Source organism: Elaeis guineensis, chromosome 5, assembly GCF_000442705.2.
Source record: "Elaeis guineensis isolate ETL-2024a chromosome 5, EG11, whole genome shotgun sequence".
Classification (NCBI taxonomy): domain Eukaryota; kingdom Viridiplantae; phylum Streptophyta; class Magnoliopsida; order Arecales; family Arecaceae; genus Elaeis; species Elaeis guineensis.
Genome location: NC_025997.2, coordinates 61,496,675 through 61,521,379, shown reverse-complemented (window position 1 = coordinate 61,521,379; position 24,705 = coordinate 61,496,675). Strand labels below are relative to the sequence as shown.

Genomic DNA, 24,705 nt, shown 5'->3' with positions numbered 1-24,705 from the left:
CCGACTCCGGCTGCAGATAGACCTCGTCCGGACTCCTACGGGAGCCGGACTTCGCCCACAACTTCGACCGCAAGCAGACTCCGCCCGGACTCCTACGGGAGCCGGGCTCCGTCACCAACTTCAACCGCTGGTAAGCTTCGTCCGGACTCCTACGGGAGCCGGACTTCGCCCCTGGCTTTACTTGCAGGAAGACTCCGCCCGGACCCCTACGGGAGCCGGGCCTCGTCCCCGACTCCGGCTGCAGACAGACCTCATCCGGACTCCTACGGGAGCCAGACTCCGCCCACAACTCCGACCGCAAGCAGACTCCGCCCGGACTCCTACGGGAGCCGGGCTCCGTCACCAACTTCAACCGCTGGTAAGCTTCGTCCGGACTCCTACGGGAGCCGGACTTCGCCCCTGACTTTAATTGCAGGAAGACTCCGCCCGGACCCCTACGGGAGCCGGGCCTCATCCCCGACTCCGGCTGCAGACAGACCTCGTCCGGACTCCTACGGGAGCCAGACTCCGCCCACAACTCCGACCGCAAGCAGACTCCACCCGGACTCCTACGGGAGCCGGACTCCGCCCACAACTCCAACTGCCAAGTAGACTCCGCCCGGACTCCTACGGGAGCCGGGCTCCGTCACCAACTTCAACTGCTGGTAAGCTTCGTCCGGACTCCTACGGGAGCCGGACTTCGCCCCTGACTTTAATCGCAGGAAGACTCCGCCCGGACCCCTACGGGAGCCGGGCCTCGTCTCCGACTCCGACTGCGGGAGGACTCCGTCCGGACTCTCACGGGAGCCGGACCTCGTCCCCAACTTCGACTGAAGGAAGACTTCGTCCGGACTCTTACGGGAGCCAGACTCCAAGCTCCTCTCAAACGGATAGCTAACCACCTCTCTCCGCCAGACGCTCCAGCCGAACTTCAGCCGACAGGTCTGCACTCCCTGACGTGACGCAGCAACGGCCACGATCCTGCCCCACCTCCTGCGACGGATTCCGCGCGGCCCCATTACTCCCTGGCAGACCACTATGATGCCCACTATCCTGCTCCACTTCCTGCGACGGATACCGCGCGATTCTTCCATCCTCTGGCAAGTCGCGACAACGGACGCCGCTCCACTCCCCGCGACAGACTCCGCGTGGCGTGTCCCGGTGATAGCCACGATTCCACCCCACTACTCTTCGCAACAAACTCCCCCTGACTCTGGGCAGCCCACTGCCAGACAGTTACAGACATCGCTATCAGTCTGTTGCTCCCTCCGCCTATAAAAGGGGGACCCCAGATACGTTATTCTCTAAGCTCTCGTTTTTACCTAGAAACTCTGCTAAAATTTCCGTTCGAGCACTCCATTCTTGTTGAGGCAGAGAACTGACTTGAGCGTCGGAGGATCTTGCCGGAGCAACCCCAACTCCGGTTTAGACTTCTTTTGCAGATCCCGACGGCGACCGCGACTCCCTCGACTCCAGCTTTTCCGACGCAGGTGGATTTTTGCACCAACAAGTATAATATCTTATAAATATATTATTAATTCATGTACTAATAAATATATCAATTTTAACAAAAACTAATTATATAAAATACTAAAAATATTATTCATAAATAATAATATAATTAATATATTAATGTATTTACTAACAAATATTATTTTTTAGTAAATAATTAATAAATCTAACATTGTATTTTACTAATAAGTAATATATTTATCTATTACTAAATGTATTTATAAAATTTATCATCCATATACTTATTAATATACCAAAGATAAACTTACTTATAATAAGAGATATATGTTCTAATGTATGTATAATTAATGTACAAATATTTATTAATTCAAGTAAATATATTTCAATATTCAAAATAGTCGGTATTGATAGCCTTCATGTAATTAGGCCATAAATGGCCAACAAATGGACCGAACAAAAACGATATTGTTACTTGAACAATTCAAGGGTATTAATAGAAATTTGACAATATTCCCGTACAAAATTACCTCCAACAAAAAATAGTAATCTTTTTTCTGGTGCTATTTTCTGGAGTAATTTTTCCACCATCAAATGTGGTAAAATTTATTTTTCCCTCCAATTATTTTCCCAAATAAATAATTCCCGAGAATTACCAAATTACCCCTTAATTTGACAGATCCCAATTGAACGAATCATTAGCTCTTTCCTGCCCTTGTTTTTCATCAATAAGCCTAAATTTCCTGCATTATATCCTATCCTAGCCAATTTTTCATTTATTCCCTTGCCCTTCTCTTGTTTATCTAAATGGTTTCCCAAATTATCTGAAACATGTCCATTGAAATAAAGGCAAATCAATGTTTTTAATGGTATCTCCATAGAACTCCTTCAAATCCCCAATGAAAGCCAGTTTTCAATTCTCTACTTGGCCCAATGCATCCACAATAAACAATCCAAAAGTTACTCATTTTCTTACAAATCCAACAATTAGTCATTTTCTTAATTCAGATCTATCCAAAACTCAAATTTAGTTTTGAGTAGCAGACATATTTTCAGCTTTGTAACTTAAGCCCTACAAAACCAAAGAAATTCTTATTCCTTTCCCTATCCTGCATCAGTTTGGTTGTCATGGTTTCTTGTCTTTGACCTTCCTGCAATAGATAAGATTTGGTAATATAGAGAGGCCAAGAAGGGATGGAGACATACATTTTATATATACCAGCCGACAGTGATTTAACATTTTCTGACACACTTTGTTTTCTGTTTTTCTAAAATGTTCATCGCAATGCAATTGCAGTTTGCCCATTGTTCTCTCTTGTAGAATAACCATACATTCTGTCAATGGTATGGATCATAGACGCCACTAAAACCCTACTTATTCATAATGTATTGAATAAACAACGAAAGGAACTATAGAGCGGATCTATATGATCCAATGTAAACAACCGTACAAAGTAAACAGTTCTACAAAGTGAAATCAATTCACAGTCCACTGATATACAGCACGATCAATTAGAATAATAATGATTAATAAATTCCAGCTAAGCTAGTCATGCTATCTATATCTCCATAAAAAAGGATACCTTTTACGATCCTTTCAGCAGAAAGTTATCATATTTAGAAAACTACATAGGAACATGATCAGAAGTGGATGATAATCAAGATCAGCAAATACATACATGCAACATTTTGTCTAACATGTTCACGCCTTGCCTCCAACTCAATCATCTCCTGGGTTGAATACATTGTATCAGAAGAAGAAATTCAATAAAGATATCTCAACTAAGAGTAACTTTGGACAAAATAAGGTATAATCCACTCAAGAATGAGACCTGCAGAAGATACAAGAAAGCGAGAAAGAACATATAAGGAAGAAATAACATAAAGAAACGCACTCAGAAAAACAGGAAAAAAACATATGTTATTAGTCATCCATGTAGGATAACATACATCACAAGCTACATGGTTTTCATTTCTTCATTTTAATTTTTGATGCACAAGGTTTCTGAAACAGAGACTTGCTAAAGTGCAAGAGGATGGCATTTGTGAATAGTCAGCCTGGAAAATTCAAGCCTTTTTGCCTGTAGAAAATGTCAAGATGCAACAATTCATTCTATTCAAAGATTCTTGGTGGACCTGGCAACACCATTATATTTTCAAACATTATTATCTCCCTGACATGAATGTAGACTGCAGACAGCTTTATACTTGGATATACTTCATGTTCAGATTTTTTGTCCGATGATTTCAAGATCTAAGATCGATTTTGTTATGTAGATGAAACTCTTTAATTTACTTTTGGAAGCACTTGCACCTCCCACCACCCTTTCATTCACAACGAGCAACAAGCATAGCTCTAATAACCTGCTGCGTTTGGAACTGATGTCACTTTTCCGGCTCCAAAAAATAGAAGACAGAAAACTTGTCTTTTTTTTTTTTCTAAATTTCTGAAAAGAATAACATGTTTCATGGTGAAGATGAATCATAATATAAAATTTGTTTATTTAATAAGAATAACGTGTTTCATGGTGAAGATGAACCATAATATAAAATTTATTTATTTATCAGAACAATAATTTATATAATCCACATACATTATAATATATCCAATTTGCCAAGCCTTCTTGTGATACCTAGCCCACGGCCTCGGACTTCACCAGGCCTCCTGTGAGGCGGTACCCTTCCCCTACTGTAACACAAAAATAGGGGAGAATCCCCTATTTCTCACATGATCCATAGCCAGCTCTAGCCCCACTCCTCTCATGCCTTCTCTCTCTCGCACCCACCCAATGCTAATGCCTGTCTCTCTCACCCTCTCTGCATGTGGGTGTGAAAGAAGAAGGCGAGAGGGTAACAAGCCCTCCCTCTTCCACCATCTCATCCTCCCATATCTCCCCCTCTCCCTACTGTATTCTCCTCCACCCTTCACTGTCGAGCACCACCCCATGGCTTCCCTTTCTCTTTCTCTATATCTCTCTCCCTTTCTCTCTCTCTCCCCTCAAGTGTGTAGAGAAAGCCGAGAGGGTATTGTGCCCTCTCTCTTTGACTTTCTCATTCTCTTTATTTCTTTCCCATTTTCTCACTCTCTATGTTAATCTCTCTCACACTTTTTCTCTAAGCTAAGCCCCAACGAGGCCCCCCACCCCCCGTCTCCCACTCTATGGAGGCAAGGTTAGCAGCCTAGCTATTAGAACAACAGTTACTTCCCATGTTAGAATAGTCATTATTTCAAAAATTATAATTTTTAAAATTTTTAGAAATAATTTGAAAATTATAAAAGATAGGATCTATAGAAAGAACCCTTGTTAGAAACACTAGGAAGAGAGGAGAGAGAAATAGATAGGTAAAGATAAAAATGATTGTATATCTTTCATGTTACAAGAGGCTCTATATATAGAGCAAGAAGATCTAGGTACAATGAACCTATTGATCTCCTAATGATATATTTCCTAAACAGGATTTGATATATTTTTTGTTTAAGATTATACTGATTTGATATTTATTCTAAATAGGATTATACCGGGAATATTCACAATGATTTATATATTAACATAATATGCTATCTAATTTAACACTCCCCTTCAAGCTGGAGCGTAAATATTATGAAGCCCCAACTTGTTACAAATATAATTCATCCTTAGTCCCCTCAATGACTAAGTAAATATATTAGCTAGCTGATCGTTAGAGCTTACAAAAGTCGTAAAAATAATATCAGACTGTAGCTTTTCTCAAACAAAACGACAATCTATCTCAATGTGCTTTGTAGGCTCATAAAACACAGGGTTCGAGGTGATATGAAGAGCAGCCTGGTTATCACAGAACAACTTCATAGGCTCAGGTTGAATAATCCCAAGCTCCCGTAAGAGAACTTTAACCATACCAGCTCACATATGGTTAAAGCCATAGCACGATATTCCGCCTCAGCATTGGAACGAGCAACAACTCCCTGCTTCTTGCTCTTCCATGAGATTAGATTACATAAAAAAAGACACAATATCCAAAAGTAGATCGCCCATCTGAGGGAAATCTTGCCCAATCTGCATCTGTATAGCCAACTACCTGACTATGACCACGATCCTAGTAAAATAACTTTTTGCCTGGTGGACTCTTTAGACATCTCAGAATGCGAACAACAGCCTTCCAATAACAAACAGTAGAAGAGTCGAAAAACTAGCTGGCGACACTAACAGCAAAAGATATATCTAACCTAGTGACTGTAAGATATCTTTTAGGATCTGACAAAGGCTCCCCCTGACCAGGAACAAGTCGTACATTAGGATCCATGGGAGTATCAACAGGACGAGACCCTAACATACCTGTCTCCTCCAATATGTCAAGTACATACTTCCTTTGATTCATAACTATACCCTAACGAGACCGAGCAAACTCAATACCAAAAAAGTATCATAACTCTCCCAAATTTTTGATCTGAAATTGCTGATATAAATAATCCTTCAGAGCAGTAATGCCATCACTATCATCACCAGTAATAACAATGTCATTTACATAAACAATCAAAAGAATATGCTTGCCTGACTTCGAATACCTATAGAAAATCGAATAATCAGAAGTACTTCTGAGAAGGCCGAACTAAAGAATAAAAGAGCTGAACTTCCCAAACCAGGCTCGGGGAGACTGCTTTAAGCCATATAATGACTTCTTCAACCGACATACATACTCTCCCTGAGCAACATACCCAAGAGGTTGCTCCACATAAATCTCCTCGTGAAGATCACCATGTAGAAACACATTCTTAATATTCAACTGATGAAGAAGCCAGTGAAAGATAGTAGCTAAACTTAGGAGAAGACGAACAGATGTGAGTTTAGCCACAAGTGAGAATGTATCAAGATAATCTTAGCCAAACATCTGAGTAAAACCCTTTGCAACCAGCTGAGCCTTCAATCTGTCAACCTGCCCATCAGGAGAACACTTAACAATATAAATCCAGCGACAACCAACAATAGACTTACCTAGAGGAAATAGAACAAGATCCCAAGTATCCAAAACACGCAGTGCAGACATCTCATCATCCATCACCTGCTTCCAATCGGAATGAGCAAGTGCCTTTGTAACAGTACAAGGAATAGAGACCGAAGCAAGCGAGAAAATAAAGATAGAATATCTTGAAGACAAGGATAGATAACTAACAAAACGATCAATGGGATGTTTTGTTCGAGTACCTTTGCACAAAGCAATAAGAACATCTAGACCAAAAGGAGTTGGTGTAGTAGGACTATCTGGCAGAAAAGCGATTGGTGCTGGTGTTGAATCCGTGGGCTCAGTAGAAAAGATCCTAGGTGGTGCACGATGCTGATATGTCTGAAAATTCGGCTGATCCAATCTAGATGGAGATAGAGGAATGGGCATAAATGACGAGGATGTGTCACCAGTGGGAAGAGATACAGGCAGCCCAATAGATACAGACTCTTCATGAGGGACAATAGACTTAGATCTAGGAGAAAAATAAAGAATGGACTCAAAGAACGTGACGTCAAACGATATAAAGACACGATAAAGAACAGAAGAGTAGCACCTATATCCCTTTTGGAATCGAGAATATCCGAGAAAGATACATTTTATGGATCTCGAGGATAACTTATCATGAATAGGACCAAACTGATGAACAAAACAAGTGCACCCAAAGACTCTAGAAGGTAAGACATTCAGGGAGTCCTTAGAAAATAAAATCGAAAAGAAAATTTGATCATGCAACATGGATGAGGGCATATGATTTATGAAATAACATACAGTAAGAATAGCGACATCCCAAAAATGAACAGGCAGATATATACGTAGGACAAGTGTCCGTGCTGTGTCAACAAGATGACGATTCTTGCGCTCTGCTATCTCATTTTGTTAAGACGTATAAGCGCAGAATGTCTGATGAAGAATCATATTAGTATAAAGTTTTGAAAATTAGTAGATAAGTACTCACAGGAATTATCACTTGGAAGAATTTTAATGAATATATGAAACTGATTTTTAATTTCAACATAAAACATAGTAAAAATTGAAAATAGTTCGAAATGATTACGTAATAAATACACTCAAGTCATGCGAGAATAATCATCAATAGAAGTGACAAAATAGTTAAATTTCAAAGAAGAAATAATTTTACTAAGTCCCTAAATATCATAATGAACAAGACTAAAGGGTGCTAAAGCATGTTTATTTAACCGACTAGGAAAAGGACTACAACTCTACATTCCTAATTGGCACGACTCACAATTTAACTCACGGACACCAGATACACTAGACACCATCTTTTGAAAATTCTGAAAATGAGGATGACCTAACCGGTTGTGAATTTGAACAGACGTAGCAGCAACTACACATTGGTGATCCAAACAACCGATACAAACCATAGGACTCAAAATCGAAACCAATCGTCCTTCCTATCTTCAAGTCCTGCACCACCACAGAATCAGAAGAAAAGATAACTGAGCAATGTAATTGTTTAGTTAATTAGCTAATGGATATTAAATTAACAGAAAAATCAAAAATATACAGAACAGAAGATAAGGGCAAATTAGGATGAAGAAAAATAGTTCCTCTATCCTAAACTGGAGTAGTGGACCTATTAGTCAAAATAACATGTGGTAAAATTTGTGACTCAATGATATGGACAAAACTACGTTTGTGCCCACACATGTGATCAGAGATCAGAATCAAAAATCTAAGGAACAAGGTTACCTAATGAGTGACTAAAACAGACAATCGGATTACCATATTATGCTAAAGCAGTGATGGATAAGAAAGCTTGCTATGATGCCTGGAACTAAAGAAACCGTGTATACTCCTCTCTAGAGATCGTAACATCATTAGAAGCTGGGGCAGACACTGTTGTCCTTTGCTGCCTAAGTCATCTTCTGTTGACTGAGTCTGCACATTATGTGCAGTCCGTTGTAGAAATCTATGAAAAGTGTAACAGATATCCCAGATGTGCCCATAACGATTACAGTGGATACACCAGAGATGACCACGACCATCTCTACCACCACGACCTCGACGACCACCTCGTCTACCTCTAAAATCTGAATCTCCTGAGGATATAGTGGACAAGGCAGAGTAATCGGAGGATAAATGTGATAGCCCAACCAAGCCCAGCCCAGCCAGTCGATCAAAGCCCAAAAAAAAAAAAAAAAAACAGAAAAAAAACAGAGCAACCGAGAAGAAGACTCCCGGTAGGAGTCTTCTTCTCCGGCGATTCCCGGGCAAATTAGGACTCCTAGGACCCCTCGGAGTCCTAGGGTCCTCTATAAGAAGATCCTCTCCCTCTTGAGATCGATCATTGGCTTCCTCCCTCTCTCTTTCTCTCTGATTTCCTCGAATTAGAGCCGCGGACACCGTTCGATTCTCGCCGTAATTGCTCGCCGGCGAGGTCTCCGGAGGCTGAGGTAAGTCTCCTTCTTCTTCCCTTCCTTCTTCCCCTTCCTCCCATGCTTCTGTGCGCGGCTGCCGGCGACGAGAGTCGCCGATTTCCGAACGGGAAAGAGACCCTGTTTTTGAGCTTTTTTCTTTGGATTTTCCGGCGCCGGCGATCGGAATTGATCGCCGGCCACGCCCCTCCGTAACCGGGGGAGTGGCCCCCGTCGGCCGCCAGCCTCCGCCGCGGCGGCCGTGGCCTGAACGGCCCGGCAAAACATGGGCCACGCCGGTCCTCTGTTCCGGCGTGGGAAGAACCAGGAAAAAAAAAAAAGAAGAAAAGAAGAAAAAGAAGAAAAAGAAAAAGAAGAAAAAGAAAAGAGAAAGAAGGAAAAAGAAAAGAAAAAGAAAAGGGAAAAAGAAAAAAAAAATTGAAATTGATGAGAGAGAGAGTTTCTCTCTCTTCTCTCTCTTCACTTCAGTCTGAACCCTGACTTTCTCTCTCTAGAATTAGACTTTCTCTACTTTCTCTCTCTAGAATTCTCTCTCTAGATTATTTCTCTCTCCTAAGATTTCTAGAATTTTGAGAAGAATGATGATGAATTTAAATGATCCTCGTGATGGATTTTTGATCCGTGATCGTCGGACGGTACACCGATATCCACTTTGATCAGATCAAGTATTTTTAGATTTTATTTCTCATGATCTTATTGAATTGTCCACATGATAATCTTAGCATGATTTGATCTGATCGATCGAATTTGTTGAATCATATTGTCTGAAGAATTCAAGATGAGTTTTCTTTCTCTAGAATTTTCTCTCTCTAGAATTTTCTCTCTAAAATATTCTCTCTCTTGATTGATTCTCTCTCTAAAAAAAAGGTTAGTGAATGAAGAAATTTCTTTTAATAAGTCTGATCTGATTCTAATGAAGAACCCTGATCCATGATTGTCAGACAACGTACTGGCACCCACTCTAATCAGACCATGAATCTTTAGATTTGATCATCCATGATTTCGATCTAGCCATGACTTGATTTGATCACATTGATTTCACCAATCGAGATATTGGATCAATCGTAATGTTGGATTGTGTCACCTGATCAATTCGAATTATACCTCATGAATTCTCTCTCCTCTGATTTTCTCTCTCTACTTGATTTTATGAAATCGATGAAGAAACCTCGGTCCTATCACTTCGAATCCGATTTGATCTGATAGTCAAACTTTGGATCATTTAGGTCCTAATTAGATTTTGATTAGATAAAATTAGATGATCGGACACAATCTAAACCGTTGAAATATGGTATTCGTATTCTTTCTAATTATTGAAATTGATTCTGTATAGGATTTTGGATGTTTGATCATGAAATATTGCGATATGATCTACGAACAGAATTTTTGGAAGAAAATTTATAGAATTTTATGGATTTATTGGAATGCGTTCGAGATAAGTAATGTTTCACCTTTTCTAGATTCATCGGCAAATTATAGTGTATTCTTCTGACATGATTTGTGAAACGATGCATGAATTGGATGAATGGTATTTTTGTTATGAAAATATCTTATTTGAAATGTTATGATGAAGCATGATTGAATATATTGATTTCATGATGCATTATATTGATTGATTTCGATACTACATGATTATATGTTTTATTATCGAAATTAGAATATGAAACATGATTTATGAAGAATTATGATATAAGAAACAATAAGAATTGACAACCTGACTGTGTTGAGGACCCCGCCAACGGGGGCATATACGTTGGCAATTGACTGTCCTGAGGATTTATGTCGCCAGTAAGACCAGCGACATGTCGCCAGATAGACCAGCGACAAAACCGCCAGCTAGACCAGCGGTTTCAAAGGACTTGGCTGCCAGATGATTCGCAGCCCACCGCAAGCAGATACGCGGTATTATGACCCTGCCACAGGGATAATGTGGTCATAGTCATGGTTGGTAAGAAGAATTTAAGAAATTGATGAATTTAAGAAGAAAAGCATAATTGAAAATTATAATGAATTGACTTTTATATATGATTGACAGTATGAATATGATTTCATGAAATTACATATTGATTTGTTATGCATAGTATTATTTGCCTGATTATTCAGTTAAAGATATACACTGCTTACTGGGCTATTTAGCTCATGATAAGTTTTATGTTTTTTCTTACAGATCCGAAAAATTAGCATGATGCGGGTTTTCGGTTGGGAAGAGCGATTAGAGATGGAGTTAACTCATTGATTTAGGATTCTCTCAGAATTGATTCAAGACCTTTAGTTTTGACTTTGTCAGACAGTTACTTTCTTTTGAGCACTTAGTTTTGATTTGTTATTTGAACCAAGGTTTGATTATTGAATAAAGAAAAATTTACTTAACTGTTTGTGAAGATATCATGATGAGATGCCTTGCATGCTTATGGGAAAAGTATTCTATAAGTATGCGGCGGTTGCCATGACCCTCGATTCACAATCTCGGGTCGGGGGCGTGACAATAAAACTGCATCAGAACGATTTACCCCTATGGATGTCCAGAGTAAACGTGCGTAACCATCTGCAGGAGAGGATATAAGATCTGAACTAAGGATCTGGATGCGAACACCCTCTAACTTCGAACGAATTCCATGGAGACATAAGACAGCAATCAGACGATCCCACTGAACCTGCTGGATCCGAATATCAGGAGAAAAAGATAATAGCTCATGTAACTCACTAGCAAGTGACTGATGGTGCCTCAAATAAGACTGCATATCAGAATCTCTCTATCAAAGATGAAAAAAGAACCAATCACATCATATAAGTATGTAAAATTGCTCGAATATAATTCTCGAATACGAACCCAGATACCATAACATGTACGGATCGGTCTGAAGATAGAGAGTAAGTCAGAGTCAATGATCTGCCAAATCAAATCAAAAATCTGAGCATCGACTCTTTCCCACTGGTCTCGACTAGCAACAGGGCTCTGATCAATAGAGAATGTAAGATGGTCAAAAACGCCCTGACTTTTGCACCATAACTCCATAGATACAGTCCACAATGAATAATTTTTACCATTCAACTTGTCCGCAGTGATCATAGCGGATCTGGTGAGGACAGGTGTATTCACCTTGAAGGTGGGTGTGGCGGATGTGGCGGTAACATCTGAAGTAGAAGCCATTGGACAGATTTTGGATTGAAGAGAACACCCTGAATGTGGGTTTGGATTTTCAACTCTTTCCTACTGGTCTCGACTAGCAACAAGGATCTGATCAATAGAGAATGTAAGATGGTCAGAAACGCCCTGACTTTTGCACCATAACTCCACAGATACAGTCCACAATGAATAATTTTTACCATTCAACTTGTCAGCAGTGATCATAGTGGATCCGGTGAGGACAGGTGTATTCACCTTGAGGGTGGGTGTGGTGGATGTGGCGGTAACATCCGAAGTAGAAGCCATTGGACAAATTTTGGATTGAAGAGAAATCTAATCAAGGGAAGTAGAAAAATCTGGATAAGAAGAACAGCGATGAGTACTGCTATAGCAGACAAAGAAGATAAAAAGGACCGATCAGACAAAGATTGAACGACGGTGAGGACTGTTGCAGCAGACAGAGAAGACAGGGATCCACCGGATAGAGACTGGACGACGGTGAGGACTGCTGCAGGACAAAGGATGGCAGCTAGGGTTTCTTCTCTTTTGGCTCTGATACCATATAGAAGATAGGATCTAAAAAGAGAATCCTTGTTAGAAATACTAGGAAAAGAGGAGAGAGAAAGAGATAGGTAAAGATAAAAATAATTGTATATCTTTCATGTTACAAAAGACTATATATATAAAGCAATAAAGATCTAGGTACAATGAACCTATTAATCTCCTAATGATATATTTTCTAAACAGGATTTAATATATTTTCTGTTTAGGATTATACAGATTTGATATATATCCTAAATAGGATTATATAGAAAAAATTCACAATGATTTATATGTTAACATAATATGTTATCTAATTTAACAAAAATATTAGCAGGGCACTTGTTCAATATATATGTGATTTTTGGGTTATTAGGTCCCAAGGGATCCTGATAAAATGATTAGGTTACTTAGTAGTTGGTGTTGACAAGGTAAGTAACATTCTACACTTTATAGTATTTTATTAAAATTATTTGAAAAATAACTCCATCAAATATTGTGCAAACTATTATTATGACTCTAAATTTAATTGCATAAGAAATCTCTGCAAGTATATGAATCTGATTCTTGATTGTATTACTGTAAATTAGTTGAATGGTTTTCATTCATTATGTGCAATTTTATCATATTTATATAATTGGATCAAGCAGCTAAAATTACATTTGTTGAATACTCTATTGTAAAACCAAGTTGTATGTTTGTACGATATTATAAATTTTGCAATTGAAATTTTGGAAAATTCATTTATCTTATCAACGCTTGGATTAACTTAGAAATTTTAAGTGTTCAAGAAAGAATACTTTGAATTCAATGTATATGTGTATTTTCTAACACTCGGGCTACCTACATTATATGATCCATACTGCAAGGGTTAAATGCAGTCTACACTGCAAGAGTTAGATGAGTATTGTAACCTAGTCACAAGGGTTAAATGTGGCCATAGTCTTTGATTGTAGAGTTAAAATGGATTTGCAATGTTATATCCATGATTGAATATTTGAATGCAAGTATAGTTTCGAAATATGAAATTGGATATCATATTTTACTCCAACAAAATGCATAATTTTTTTATATGAATCATCGAGGTAAATTATTTTATATGGCTTAGTTGAATTATATAAAGTAGATTGTTACTTGCTGAACTATCAGGCTTGTTGCGGCCAATCGCCTCGTCGTCTGATCGCCGGGAAGCGTGCACCTGCAAAATGAAGTCCGCACTGACCGGAGGCGGCTCCGGCGGGGACCCTCCGACGGTCAAGTCAGAGAGGTGACTGGGCAACAGTGAAATGTAGACAGAGAGCTCTGGGAGAGAGAGAGAGAGAGAGGAGCGAGCCTGCGTTTCTGGGAGAGACGGAGCGGATCGATCCCTTGCACTGTTGCCTTCCCCGGTTTATATAGTGGAGCACGATATGGCGCCGTCATTAATGGCGCGGACAAGTGAGGAACTGTCAACTCACTGTGGACTGTCAGGGTCGCCGTGAAAATGTCATGTCGCCGTGTGGCTGTCCAATCACCAGGGTTGACAATGCCCTCGACGGGACAATGCCCCTAGGTAGCCGTGCCGCATGTCGCTGTCAGAGCTGACAAGGTCTGACGGCTGTACGGCGATCGGAGTCGGCCGACCCTAGGTCGGTGGCCAGCAGAGTGACGTCGGGTTCCTCTGTCGGTCGGCGAGTTTCACGTGAGTCGGCCATCGGACCTTTGGGTTCAGTCGGTCGGGATGGATACGTCCGACATATCCCCAGTCGGCGATGGACCGTTGAATGGCCGGCAGTGGCGTTAGTCGGTCGTCCCGACCGTCAATCGGTCGGTTGGGGCAGAAGTCAGTCGGGCCGCCAGTCGGTCGGTCCTTCCGGCCGTCAGTCGGTCGGTCGGGCCGTCAATCGGTCGGTCCTTCCGGCCGTCAGTCGGTCGGTCGGGCCGTCAGTCGGTCGGTGGGTATCCCCCAACAGTTGCCCCCCTCCACTCCTAAGTCGGGTGGTGAGCTGGCCGATGCTTTCATTCGGGCAGCAATCCCGGACGACTGGGAGTGGATTTGTCGTACGCACAGATCCGACCGTACCGCCGGCTGATACGACGTCAGACGCCTCATAAATGCCAAGCGATCCGGACGTCCAGTCGGTGTCAGAAGTCACGTCGGCGTCAGGTGTCAGACGTCACGTCTTGTCGTCGTCAGACGTTACGTCGGTGTCAGAAGATCGGGCGTCGGACGGCGTCAGACGACCGGATATTCGGCGCCGATCGCAGGAGAGTGGGCCGCTGTCAAGCGTCCCATCGGGAACGCGAATCGGCGCGGGCGCATAAATGCGGAACCGCGCACCGCGCGCCGCGTGTCGAGGTGGTTGGCCTGCGCCCCCTCCGGCATTTAATGTGGGCGGTGCGGCCGTCCCGGGACGGGGCGCGCCGAATACTCCGCCAACCGGCGAGCGCCACGCGTCGCGCATCTGAGGGCCTTCGGTCGGCGCGGAAGCATCTCGACCGTCGGTCGGCCCTATATATATAGGACCTCCCGGACCCATGACCCACACTTGCCATTTCGCTGGGGAAACTCTGTCCGGGCGATTTCTCAGTCGTCGCGGGCAGAGCCCTCTTGCTTCCGGAGGGATCCATCTGGTTCGTGGTCCCATCTTCTTCTTCTTCCTCTTCTTCTCTTTCTTCTTCTTCTTCATTCGGTTCTGGTGCAATGACCAGGAAACCGACTCAGGGAGCTCGGTCGGGGAACCCGACCGACGACTCTCGATCGGCTCCGGAAGATGAGGCCTCCTCGCTTTCGGGGCCGAATGTCGATCGGCTTCGGGAGCAATATCGCATCCCGGAGCAGTTTCGGCTCTCCGCTCCAGGGGCCGGCGGTCGGGTCAACAGCCCTCCGCCTGGCGATCTGGCGCTATATGTTGAAGACCTTCGCGCGGGTCTTCGGCTTCCAATTCCGGAGTTTGTCCGGAATTTATTAGATTATTACGGACTTTGTCCGGCGCAACTGGCGCCGAACTCTGTCCGTTTAATCATTTCCTTCGCGCTGTTGTGTCAGCTCTTGCCGACCAACCCCCGCGTTTCACTCTTCCGGGCATTCTTTGTGCTCCGACCCCACCCTAAAGCCCGAGGGTGGTGGCTCTTCAACCCCCGGAAGGGTCTTGCCTTCATCACCGGTCTTCCATCATCCATTCATGGGTGGAAGAACCAATTCTTTTTTGTTTCCTCCTCATCTTCCTGGGGCTTTCCTTCCCGCTGGGGCGTGCCCCGGACCGAAGCCAACGACAACAGCCGGGTGGAGGCGGACGACCGGGAGGACTTCCACCGACTGAAAGACATGTCGGTCCCGAAGCAGAGGGAGCTTGTTACCGAACAAGCTCTCTATGATGCCGGCTTGAGTCTGGTCCCCCAAATAGGTATCGCCCGATCCCCCGGTCTTTCTTTTTGTTCGGCTCTTGGTTCGGTCTTTAACATTTTCGTCGGTGTTGCAGGGACACCACCAAGGATGCGGCCGACAGACGCCGAGATTCGACGGTTCGCCACAAGGAAGAGGCCAGCATCGGGGGCCGGTCCTTCGCGCCCTCCGAAGAAACCAGCTCCAGCTCCGCCGACCGTCGAGGCGTCGGCGACCGACCAGTCGGAGCCCGTAATAGCCCTCGCGGCTCCGACGGTCCACATGGAGGAGAGGCCGACTGAGGAGGCGGCCGAGGGAACATCGGCGGCGTCACCGGTGCGAGTGGAGCCGGATGACGTTCGGGAAACCGAACATCGTCCGGCGGCGTCCGTTGACGCAACGGGGGGCGCTGGGTCGAACTCAAGCGTCCCCTCGCTGCCGGTCCCGTCGATCGGGGCAGCCGATCGGGGGAAAGCCCCGATGGAGCCCGCGGAGGAGGATAGATCGGGGAGCCGCTCAGTGCCTCCCAGTGCACATTACCCCGAGGGCGCGTCGGCATTGGCCGACCACAACCTTGCGAGGAGGTTGTGTCAGGGGATCCTCCTCCCAGCCGACGTAGAGTCGCTGCGATCTCGGCAGGTGACCGAGATGCTGTCGCGGTTCTACCCGACCATGGTTGAGGTAAGCTTCGCATCATCTTTTCTTTCCCTTAGAAAATTTTCCTTAGAAATTTTTGTTTGTTATACGATCCTGACGAAGCTTTTTCCATCGGCAGCTGATCTTCACGATGTCCGAACTGGAGGCCGGGTACCGAAGGTTCGGCAACGTCCGGGCAGCCTTCAAGGAGAGGTCGGCGGCGGCCGAAGCTGAGAGGGCAATGTTGGCCGACCAACTTCAGCAATCGGCCGATCGGGAGGCCAAGTTAGTCGACGAGGTCTCCCGGCTTGGGTCCGAACTTCGGTCGGCCAAGAAGGAGGCCAGGCACAAGGGTCGGGCCGTGCGTCGTCTTCGACGCGAACAAGACGGTGCCACCGCCGAACTCCAAGGGGAACGCAAGCAACTTCGGGTCAGCCTGGAGAAGCTCGCCGAAGCCGAAGAGGAGTTATCCATCGCCCAGATCGACGTCGAAATGGCGAGGGTCGAAGCGGAGTCGGCGAGGGAGTCGCTCGCCCGTGCAGAGGACGAGGCAAGGTCGGCGAAAGAGTCGGCCGATCGGGCGGTGGAAGATTTCCGGGCCTCCGACCAATACCGGGAGGAGATGCTCGAGTCGGGTTTCGCCTCATACCGGGTCGGGTTCGAGGACGGTCGGGACGCCGTCCACGCCTTGTACCCGGAGCTGGACGTCAGCCGCGTCGTCCCGCCGTTAGCCGAGGAGGAAGGAGCCGAAGGGGAAGGAACCGAGGAGATGGCCGACCAGCCGTCGGGAGGCATCGTCGTGGCGGAGGAAGCCGTCCCAGAGCAGGCGCCGACCGATATCCCCTCGCCGACCGAAGCCCCTCCTTCAGCCGCCGACCCAACGCCGCTTATGGCCGATACGCCGATCATCCCCGATCCTCCGTCGGTCGAAGAGATCGACTAGGACAGATGATCGGGCCCTGCCGATTATCTCCGTTTTTTGTTTTTCTGAAGCACTTGTAATCGGGCTTCGGCCTTTTCTTGTAAACTTTCTTTTATCAATGGATAAAATTTCTTTAAGTCTTGAATGAAATCTTCTTTTACCTTCTCCCTTTGTTTGTAATGTCGAACATGTCTGCAATGTCGAACGTGAGTCGCCAACTTAGGTAAGTCACCAACTCACGTAAGTCGGTAGGACTTCGGCAACTTGTGCAGCCCCGAAAGTAGAGTGCGTTCCGACTTTAGGTCGGCTTCCGATAGTCGAAGTCGTCAGTCGGGCGCATCTGTTGAGTCGGGAGCCGACCGAACCTGGTAAAGGTTCGGTAGTCGGGCTTCCATAGACGCGTTCAGTCGAATGTCGTCCGGCGCAGTGTCGGGGGAACGATAGTAAGTCGGGTCCCTATGCTCTTGCGTCGGGTTCCGTGTCTTCCGACATACGGTAGCAAGCCGAATGTCGTTCAGCCGGCCGTAGGTCGGTCGGCAAGTCGTGGATGCGACTAAGGTCGCGTCGTGCGATAGACGGTGGTCAGCCGAATATCCCTCGACCGGCCGTAGCCTGGTCGGAAATCGCGACGACAGTCGCGTGGGCTTTTAGCCTCTCTTTGGTCGGGGCCCGATCGGCCTGTCGGCCGATGGTTCGGCCCGAAAATTCGACCGTAGAAGTATGAACTCCCGTCGCAACAGATGCATCGGCCTTTGTCAAGGGCGGATGTGTTGCCGAAAGTCGAAGGAGTGCAACTCCCGTTAATATGGATACATCGGTCCTGGTAAGGGTCCGATTTATCATTGATTGTCGAAGGAGTGCCAACTCCCGTTCTTGTAGATGCGTCGGTCCTCGCAAGAGTCCGATGCGATACCGATGATGAGGTCGTCGGTTTTAGGTGGATGCTAGGTCCACGTCGATACGTTGGGGCTGAGCGCCGATCATTAGTCGAAGAGTCAAGACTCCGAGATTTCAAACTGAATTTGTATTCCGACTACTGAATTACAGAATTCACTGGTAGTACAGCTTCAAGTTGTCGGCATTCCAAGTCCGGGGAATGGGCTTCCCCTCAAGGGTCTCCAGCCGATAGGCCCTCGGCCCGTAGGTGTCTGCAACCTTGTAGGGTCCTTCCCAGTTGGGAGCCAGCTTCCCTTGGTCCAAGGGCTTTGAGACCTCCGCCTTCCTCAGGACCAAGTCACCAGGCCTGAAGAGCTTCGGTCTGACCTTGGCGTTGTAGTACCGGGCGACCCTCTGTCGGTATGAAGCCATCCGGATTTGAGCCTTGTCTCGTAGTTCGGGAAGGAGGTCCAGGTCGGCCCTCCGACCCTCGGAGTTGTCCGGCTCTTGGTACCGCTCGACCCTTGAAGATGGTAGGCCAATCTCGAGGGGGATCATCGCCTTTGTCCCGTAGGCCAAGCCGAACGGCGACTCCCCGGTCGGGACGCGGGGGGTCGTTCGGTAAGCCCACAGAACGGAGCCCAGCTCGTCGACCCAGAGACCTTTGGCTTCATTCAGTCGGGTCTTGAGTCCGTGGAGCAAGATTCGGTTGGTCACTTCGACCTCGCCGTTGGACTGTGGATGCCCGACTGAAGTCAGTCGGTGCCTGATGTGGAACCTGGCGCAGAAATCTCTGAAGTCCTGGTTGTCGAATTGCCGTCCGTTGTCGGTGATGATGGTGTGCGGCAATCCGAACCTGAAGATGATGGATTTTTGGATAAAGTCCTCCATCTTCCGCTCGGTAATCTGCGCCAAAGGCTCGGCCTCGACCCACTTCGTGAAGTAGTCGATGGTGACAACGATGAACTTTCTCTGGCCCGACGCCGGTGGGAATGGACCGAGAATGTCGACTCCCCACTGGGCGAAGGGCCACGGAGCGACAATAGGAGCAATTTGGCTGGCCGGTTGGTGTTGAATATTGGCATACTTTTGGCATGGCTCGCACCTCCGGACCAACTCTGCCGCATCCTTCTTCATGGTTGGCCAGTAGTAGCCTTGTCGCAGGACCTTGAAGGCTAGGGACTTGCCCCCCAAGTGGTTCCCGCAAATTCCTTCGTGAACCTCTCGGAGAGCGTAGTCGGCGTCGGTCGGCCCCAAACACCTGAGCAAAGGGAGGGAAAACGACCTTTTGTAGAGTCGGCCGTCCATGATCACATATTGCGAGGCCGACCATCGGAGTCGCTTGGCCTCCGTGGGATCTTCGGGACTGATCCCGTCGGCCAGGTACCGGACGATCGGGTCCATCCAACTTGGTTCGGACGTTAACTGTTGCACTTCTTCGACCCGATCGATGCTCGGCTGCTGGAGGTTCTCCACGAACGTCCGACCCAAAGAGTCGTAGGCCGACGTTGCCAATCTGGAGAGTGCGTCGGCGCGGGCGTTCTCCGACCTAGGGATGTGGGAAATTTCGAAATACTCGAGTCGCGCCACGAGGTCCCTCACTTTCTGAAGGTACTTGATCATAGTCGGATCTCGCGCCTCGAACTCGCCTTTGACCTGCCCCACGATCAGCTGAGAGTCGGAGAATGCCCAGAGGCTGTCGATGCCCAGCTCCTTCGCCATCCTCAAGCCAGCGAGGAGTGCCTCGTATTCGGCTTGATTGTTGGAGGCCTTGAAGTCGAACCGGAGGGCGTATTCGGTGACCACCCCATCCGAATTCATGAGCAGGAGCCCGGCCCCGCTTCCCTGAGCGTTCGAGGCTCCGTCGATGTGGAGTACCCAGGTGGAGATCGGGTCTGGCTCAGAGACCGCATCTCGTCCCGGGTCTTCAGCTCCCGACCCTTGGTCGGTCGTCGGGCATTCGGCAATGAAGTCGGCCAAGACCTGAGCCTTCAGGGCAGGCCTCGGTCGGTACTGAATGTCGAACTCGCTGAGCTTCATCGCCCACTTGGCCAGTCGTCCGGACGTGTCCGGTCGGTGCAAAATCGCCCTCAGGGGCTGGTTGGAGAGCACCACTATGGCATGGGCCTGGAAGTATGGTCGAAGTCGTTGCGCGGAGACGGTCAGGGCGAAAATCATCTTTTCCGTCTCCGAGTATCTGGCTTCGGTCCCGTGGAGCACCTTGCTGGTGTAGTAGATGGGCTGATGAGTTCGGCACTCGTTTTCCCGAACGAGCACCGAACGGATCGCCTCGGAAGATGTGGCCAAGTAGAGATACAAGGTCTCCCCGACCTGCGGCTTTACGAGCAGCGGCGGGGAAGCCAAGTACTTTTTCAGGTCTTCGAAGGCCCGCTGGCACTCATCCGACCAAGAGAAACCATTCGCCTGACGCAGGGTCTTGAAGAACGGGAGGCACCTTTCAGCTGATCGGGAAATGAATCGGCTAAGAGCGACGATTTTTCCGTTCAGCTGTTGGACCTCCTTCTTGGTGTTCGGATGGCACATGTCGAGGATTGCCTTTATTTTCTCAGGGTTGGCCTCGATCCCTCTCTGAGAAACGAGGAATCCAAGGAACTTCCCTGAGGTCACCCCGAAAGCACACTTGGTCGGGTTGAGCTTCATTCGGTGTCGTCGAAGGGTGCGAAAGGTCTCCTCGAGATCCTGAACGTGGTCCGCGATCTGCGTGCTTTTCACCAGCATGTCGTCCACGTACACTTCCATGTTGCGCCCGATCTGGTCTTTGAAGACCTTATTGACGAGTCGCTGGTAGGTGGCGCCAGCGTTCTTCAGTCCGAAGGGCATCACCCGATAACAGTAGAGACCCTTGGGAGTCACGAACGCGGTGTGCTCCTCGTCTTCAGGCGCCATCCGGATCTGGTTGTACCCGACGAAGGCGTCCATGAAGCTGAGCAGTCGAAATCCGGACGTCGCATCCACCAGCTGGTCGATCTTCGGAAGTGGGAAGCTATCCTTCGGGCAGGCTCGGTTTAGGTCGGTATAGTCGATGCAGATCCTCCACTTTCCGTTGGCTTTCTTGACCATGACAACATTGGCGAGCCAATCGGGGTACGTGGATTCTCGGATGAAGCCTGCTTCGAGTAGCTTGTCCACTTCTTCGTCGATGGCCCTCTGCCTCTCTGGGGCGAAGGACCTTTTCTTCTGCCTCACCGGCCTCATCGTCGGGTCGATGTTGAGTCGGTGAGTTATCGTTTCTGGGGGGATGCCCGACATATCTGCTGCCGACCAAGCAAATACGTCGGCATTGGCCGTCAGCAGCTCCGTCAGTCGGCATCGTTCGGTGTCGGGCAGTTGAGACCCGATCCAAACTTTCCTGTCGGGATTTTCTCCTATCGGGATCGCCTCGAGCTGCTCGACCGGCGAACCTCGTTCTTCCTCCTCCCGTTGGTCCAGCTTGTCGATCGTTAGAGATCCCCTCGACTCGTCGCTTTGAGCGGAGATTTGGAAGCATCGTCGGGCGAGCTGTTGATCTCCGCGCATCTCCCCGATTCCGTTTTTGGTCGGAAACCGAACAAGAAGATGGTACATCGAGACGATCGCCTTGAGGGCGTTCAATCCGGGTCGTCCAAGTATGGCGTTGTAGGCCGAAGGAGCTCGGACAACCGCGAAAGTGAGGGAGACCGTGCTTTGCCGTGGTTCGGTGCCGACCGTCACGAGCAGGGTAATTTCTCCCTCTGTCGTGACAGCGTCTCCGGCAAAGCCGATCAAGGGCATAGAGACCCTCTTGAGTCGGTCAGTTGACAGTCGCATTCGGGAGAAGGTCGAGTAAAACAAAACATTTGTCGAACTTCCATTATCAACAAAAATTCGTTTTACATCATAATTGGCTATTGTCGCCGACACAACAACAGCGTCGTCGTGGGGAGTTTGGATGCCCTGAACGTCGTCTTCTGTGAAGGTGATTACGTCGTCCGGGCGTGGCCTTTTCGTCGGCTCCCCCCCTGCAGACGTCCCCGGGCCCAGCCGCTTGGAGATCATGTTGATGACTCCGGCCGTCGGCTGGTTGGTCGCCGGCTCTTCAGTCGGCTGGGGGCGTCGATCGGCAACTGGTTGGGTCGGTGGACCCTTCCGGAATTTGCCGAGGTACCCCCGGCGGATGAGATTTTCAATCTCATCCTTCAACTGGATGCACCGCTCGGTGTCGTGGCCGTGGCTTCGGTGGAACCGGCAGTACTTCCGACGGTCGAGGCCTTTTGCCTTCAGAGGCGGAGGCCGTCGCAGGTATTCCTCTCCCTCGATCTCCATCAAGATCTGCGCACGGGGAGCGGAGAGAGGAGTGTAGGAGTCGTACCTGGGGCGTACCGGCCTCAGAGTCTGTTGCCGGGGTGGCTTTTGGATTCGTCGGGGTGGTGAGACCCGACTATCGGTCGGGGGCCTACTGGGTTCGGCGGGCTCCCGACCTTTCCTCCGCTTCTCTTTCGGGCCTCTGGGCTCGGCCAAGCGTCGGTCGGATGCTCCTTCGTCCGCGCGCATATACTTGTATGCGCGCTCCAGTAGCTCGGCATAAGTCCGGGGGAGGGTCTTGTCCAGAGAATATGTGAATCGGGACGCTCTCAGACCCCGCTTCATGGCTGAGACAGCCATGTCTTCGTTGAGGTCCCGGACCTCGAGCGTGGCCGCGTTGAATCGCGCCACGAAGTGTCGGAGCGTCTCGTTTTCCCCCTGTTTGAGGGAGAAAAGGCTGTCCGACGTTCGCGGCGGCTTTCGGCTGGTGCTGAAATGGGCCACGAACGAGTGCTCGAGCTGCCCGAAGGAATGGATACTACCCGATCGGAGACCGGAGTACCACGCCCTGGCAGCCTTACGGAGTGTGGCGGGGAAGCCGATGCAAAAAAGAGCGTCGGTTGCCCCCTGGATTGTCATGAGAGCTTTATAGCTCTCGAGGTGGTCGACTGGGTCGGTGGAGCCGTCGTATGGCTCCACGTGCGGCATTTTGAACCGACCGGGAATCGGCTCGTCGAGGACCAGTCGGGAGAGAGGTTGGGCGGTCTGGAAGTCGACGTCGTTTGAAGACTTCTGGCCGTCCATCTGCAACTGGGCGAGTCGGCGGTCGATTTCCTCAAACCGTCGCTCGTAGTCGTCCGCTCGTCGATGCTGGGAGACCCCAGGAGTGGAGTCTCCGGAGGATTCTGAGAGGGAGGCCGACGGCGTGCGCGGCCGTTTCTCCTTCCTTGCCCGTTCCAACGGGGGAGGAGAGGGCCGCTGGGACCGTCGGTCGTCGCGCCATGGTCGTCCCTCCTCTTCTCCGTGGGAGCGCTGTTGAGGGCGCTCGCATGGAGGCGACAGGGATCGGCGCGGTCGGCGGCGGCTGCTCCTGGAAGGCATAGGTCGGGCCGCCGATTGTTGCTGGAGGCTCTTGACTGCGTCGGTCAGTACGGTCATCTGCCGTACGATGGCCGCAATCTGGGCCTCCGTGGTCACTGCAGGGCGCGGAGAGCTAGGCTCCGCCGCCGGTGGGGGTGGGGAGGCCTCTTCCGACGGGAAGAACGCCTGGCCGACCCAGTGACTCTCGATCGTTGAGCTCTTGTCTTTGTCATGCTGTCCCCCTTCCTGGCGCGCCAATCTGTTGCGGCCAATCGCCTCGTCGTCTGATCGCCGGAAAGCGTGCACCTGCAAAATGAAGTCTGCACTGACCGGAGGCGGCTCCGGCGGGGACCCTCCGACGGTCAAGTCAGAGAGGTGACTGGACAACAGTGAAATGTAGACAGAGAGCTCTGGGGGAGAGAGAGAGAGAAAAGCGAGCCTGCGTTTCTGGGAGAGACGGAGCGGATCGATCCCTTGCACTGTTGCCTTCCCCGGTTTATATAGTGGAGCACGGTATGGCGCCGTCATTAATGGCGCGGACAAGTGAGGAACTGTCAACTCACTGTGGACTGTCAGGGTCGCCGTGAAAATGTCATGTCGTCGTGTGGCTGTCCAATCACCAGGGTTGACAATGCCCTCGACGGGACAATGCCCCTAGGTAGCCGTACCGCATGTCGCTGTCAGAGCTGACAAGGTCTGGCGGCTGTACGGCGATCGGAGGAGTCGGCCGACCCTAGGTCGGTGGCCAGCAGAGTGGCGTCGGGTTCCTCTGTCGGTCGGCGAGTTTCACGTGAGTCGGCCATCGGACCTCTGGGTTCAGTCGGTCAGGATGGATACGCCCGACATATCCCCAGTCGGCGATGGACCGTTGAATGGCCGGCAGTGGCGTCAGTCGGTCGCCCCGACCGTCAATCGGTCGGTTGGGGCAGAAGTCAGTCGGGCCGCCAGTCGGTCGGTCCTTCCGGCCGTCAGTCGGTCGGTCGGGCCGTCAGTCGGTCGGTCCTTCGGGCCGTCAGTCGGTCGGTCCTTCGGGCCGTCAGTCGGTCGG

At 48.4% G+C, this 24,705-nt stretch overlaps 1 protein-coding gene across 16 annotated transcripts in view; it reads right to left on the bottom strand.

Moving 5' to 3' along the window:
• LOC105034361 (uncharacterized) overlaps positions 1-24,705 on the bottom strand; it is a 115,622-nt gene that overhangs the window by 77,985 nt on the left and 12,932 nt on the right. For 13 of the 16 annotated variants that reach the window (XR_012141537.1, XR_012141534.1, XR_012141535.1 and 10 more), the window contains 2 exons: positions 7,750-7,860; positions 3,129-3,180 (listed from right to left, as the gene is read on the bottom strand). Coding sequence is in view for 12 of the 16 variants with exons in the window: in XM_073257941.1 (XP_073114042.1) it covers positions 3,129-3,180; positions 7,750-7,860 (163 nt within the window). In the remaining 4 variants the exon portion in view is untranslated. The remainder of the gene's footprint in view (positions 1-3,128; positions 3,181-7,749; positions 7,861-24,705) is intronic. The other 3 variants (XM_029261608.2, XM_029261606.2, XM_010909494.4) reach the window with 1 other exon arrangement.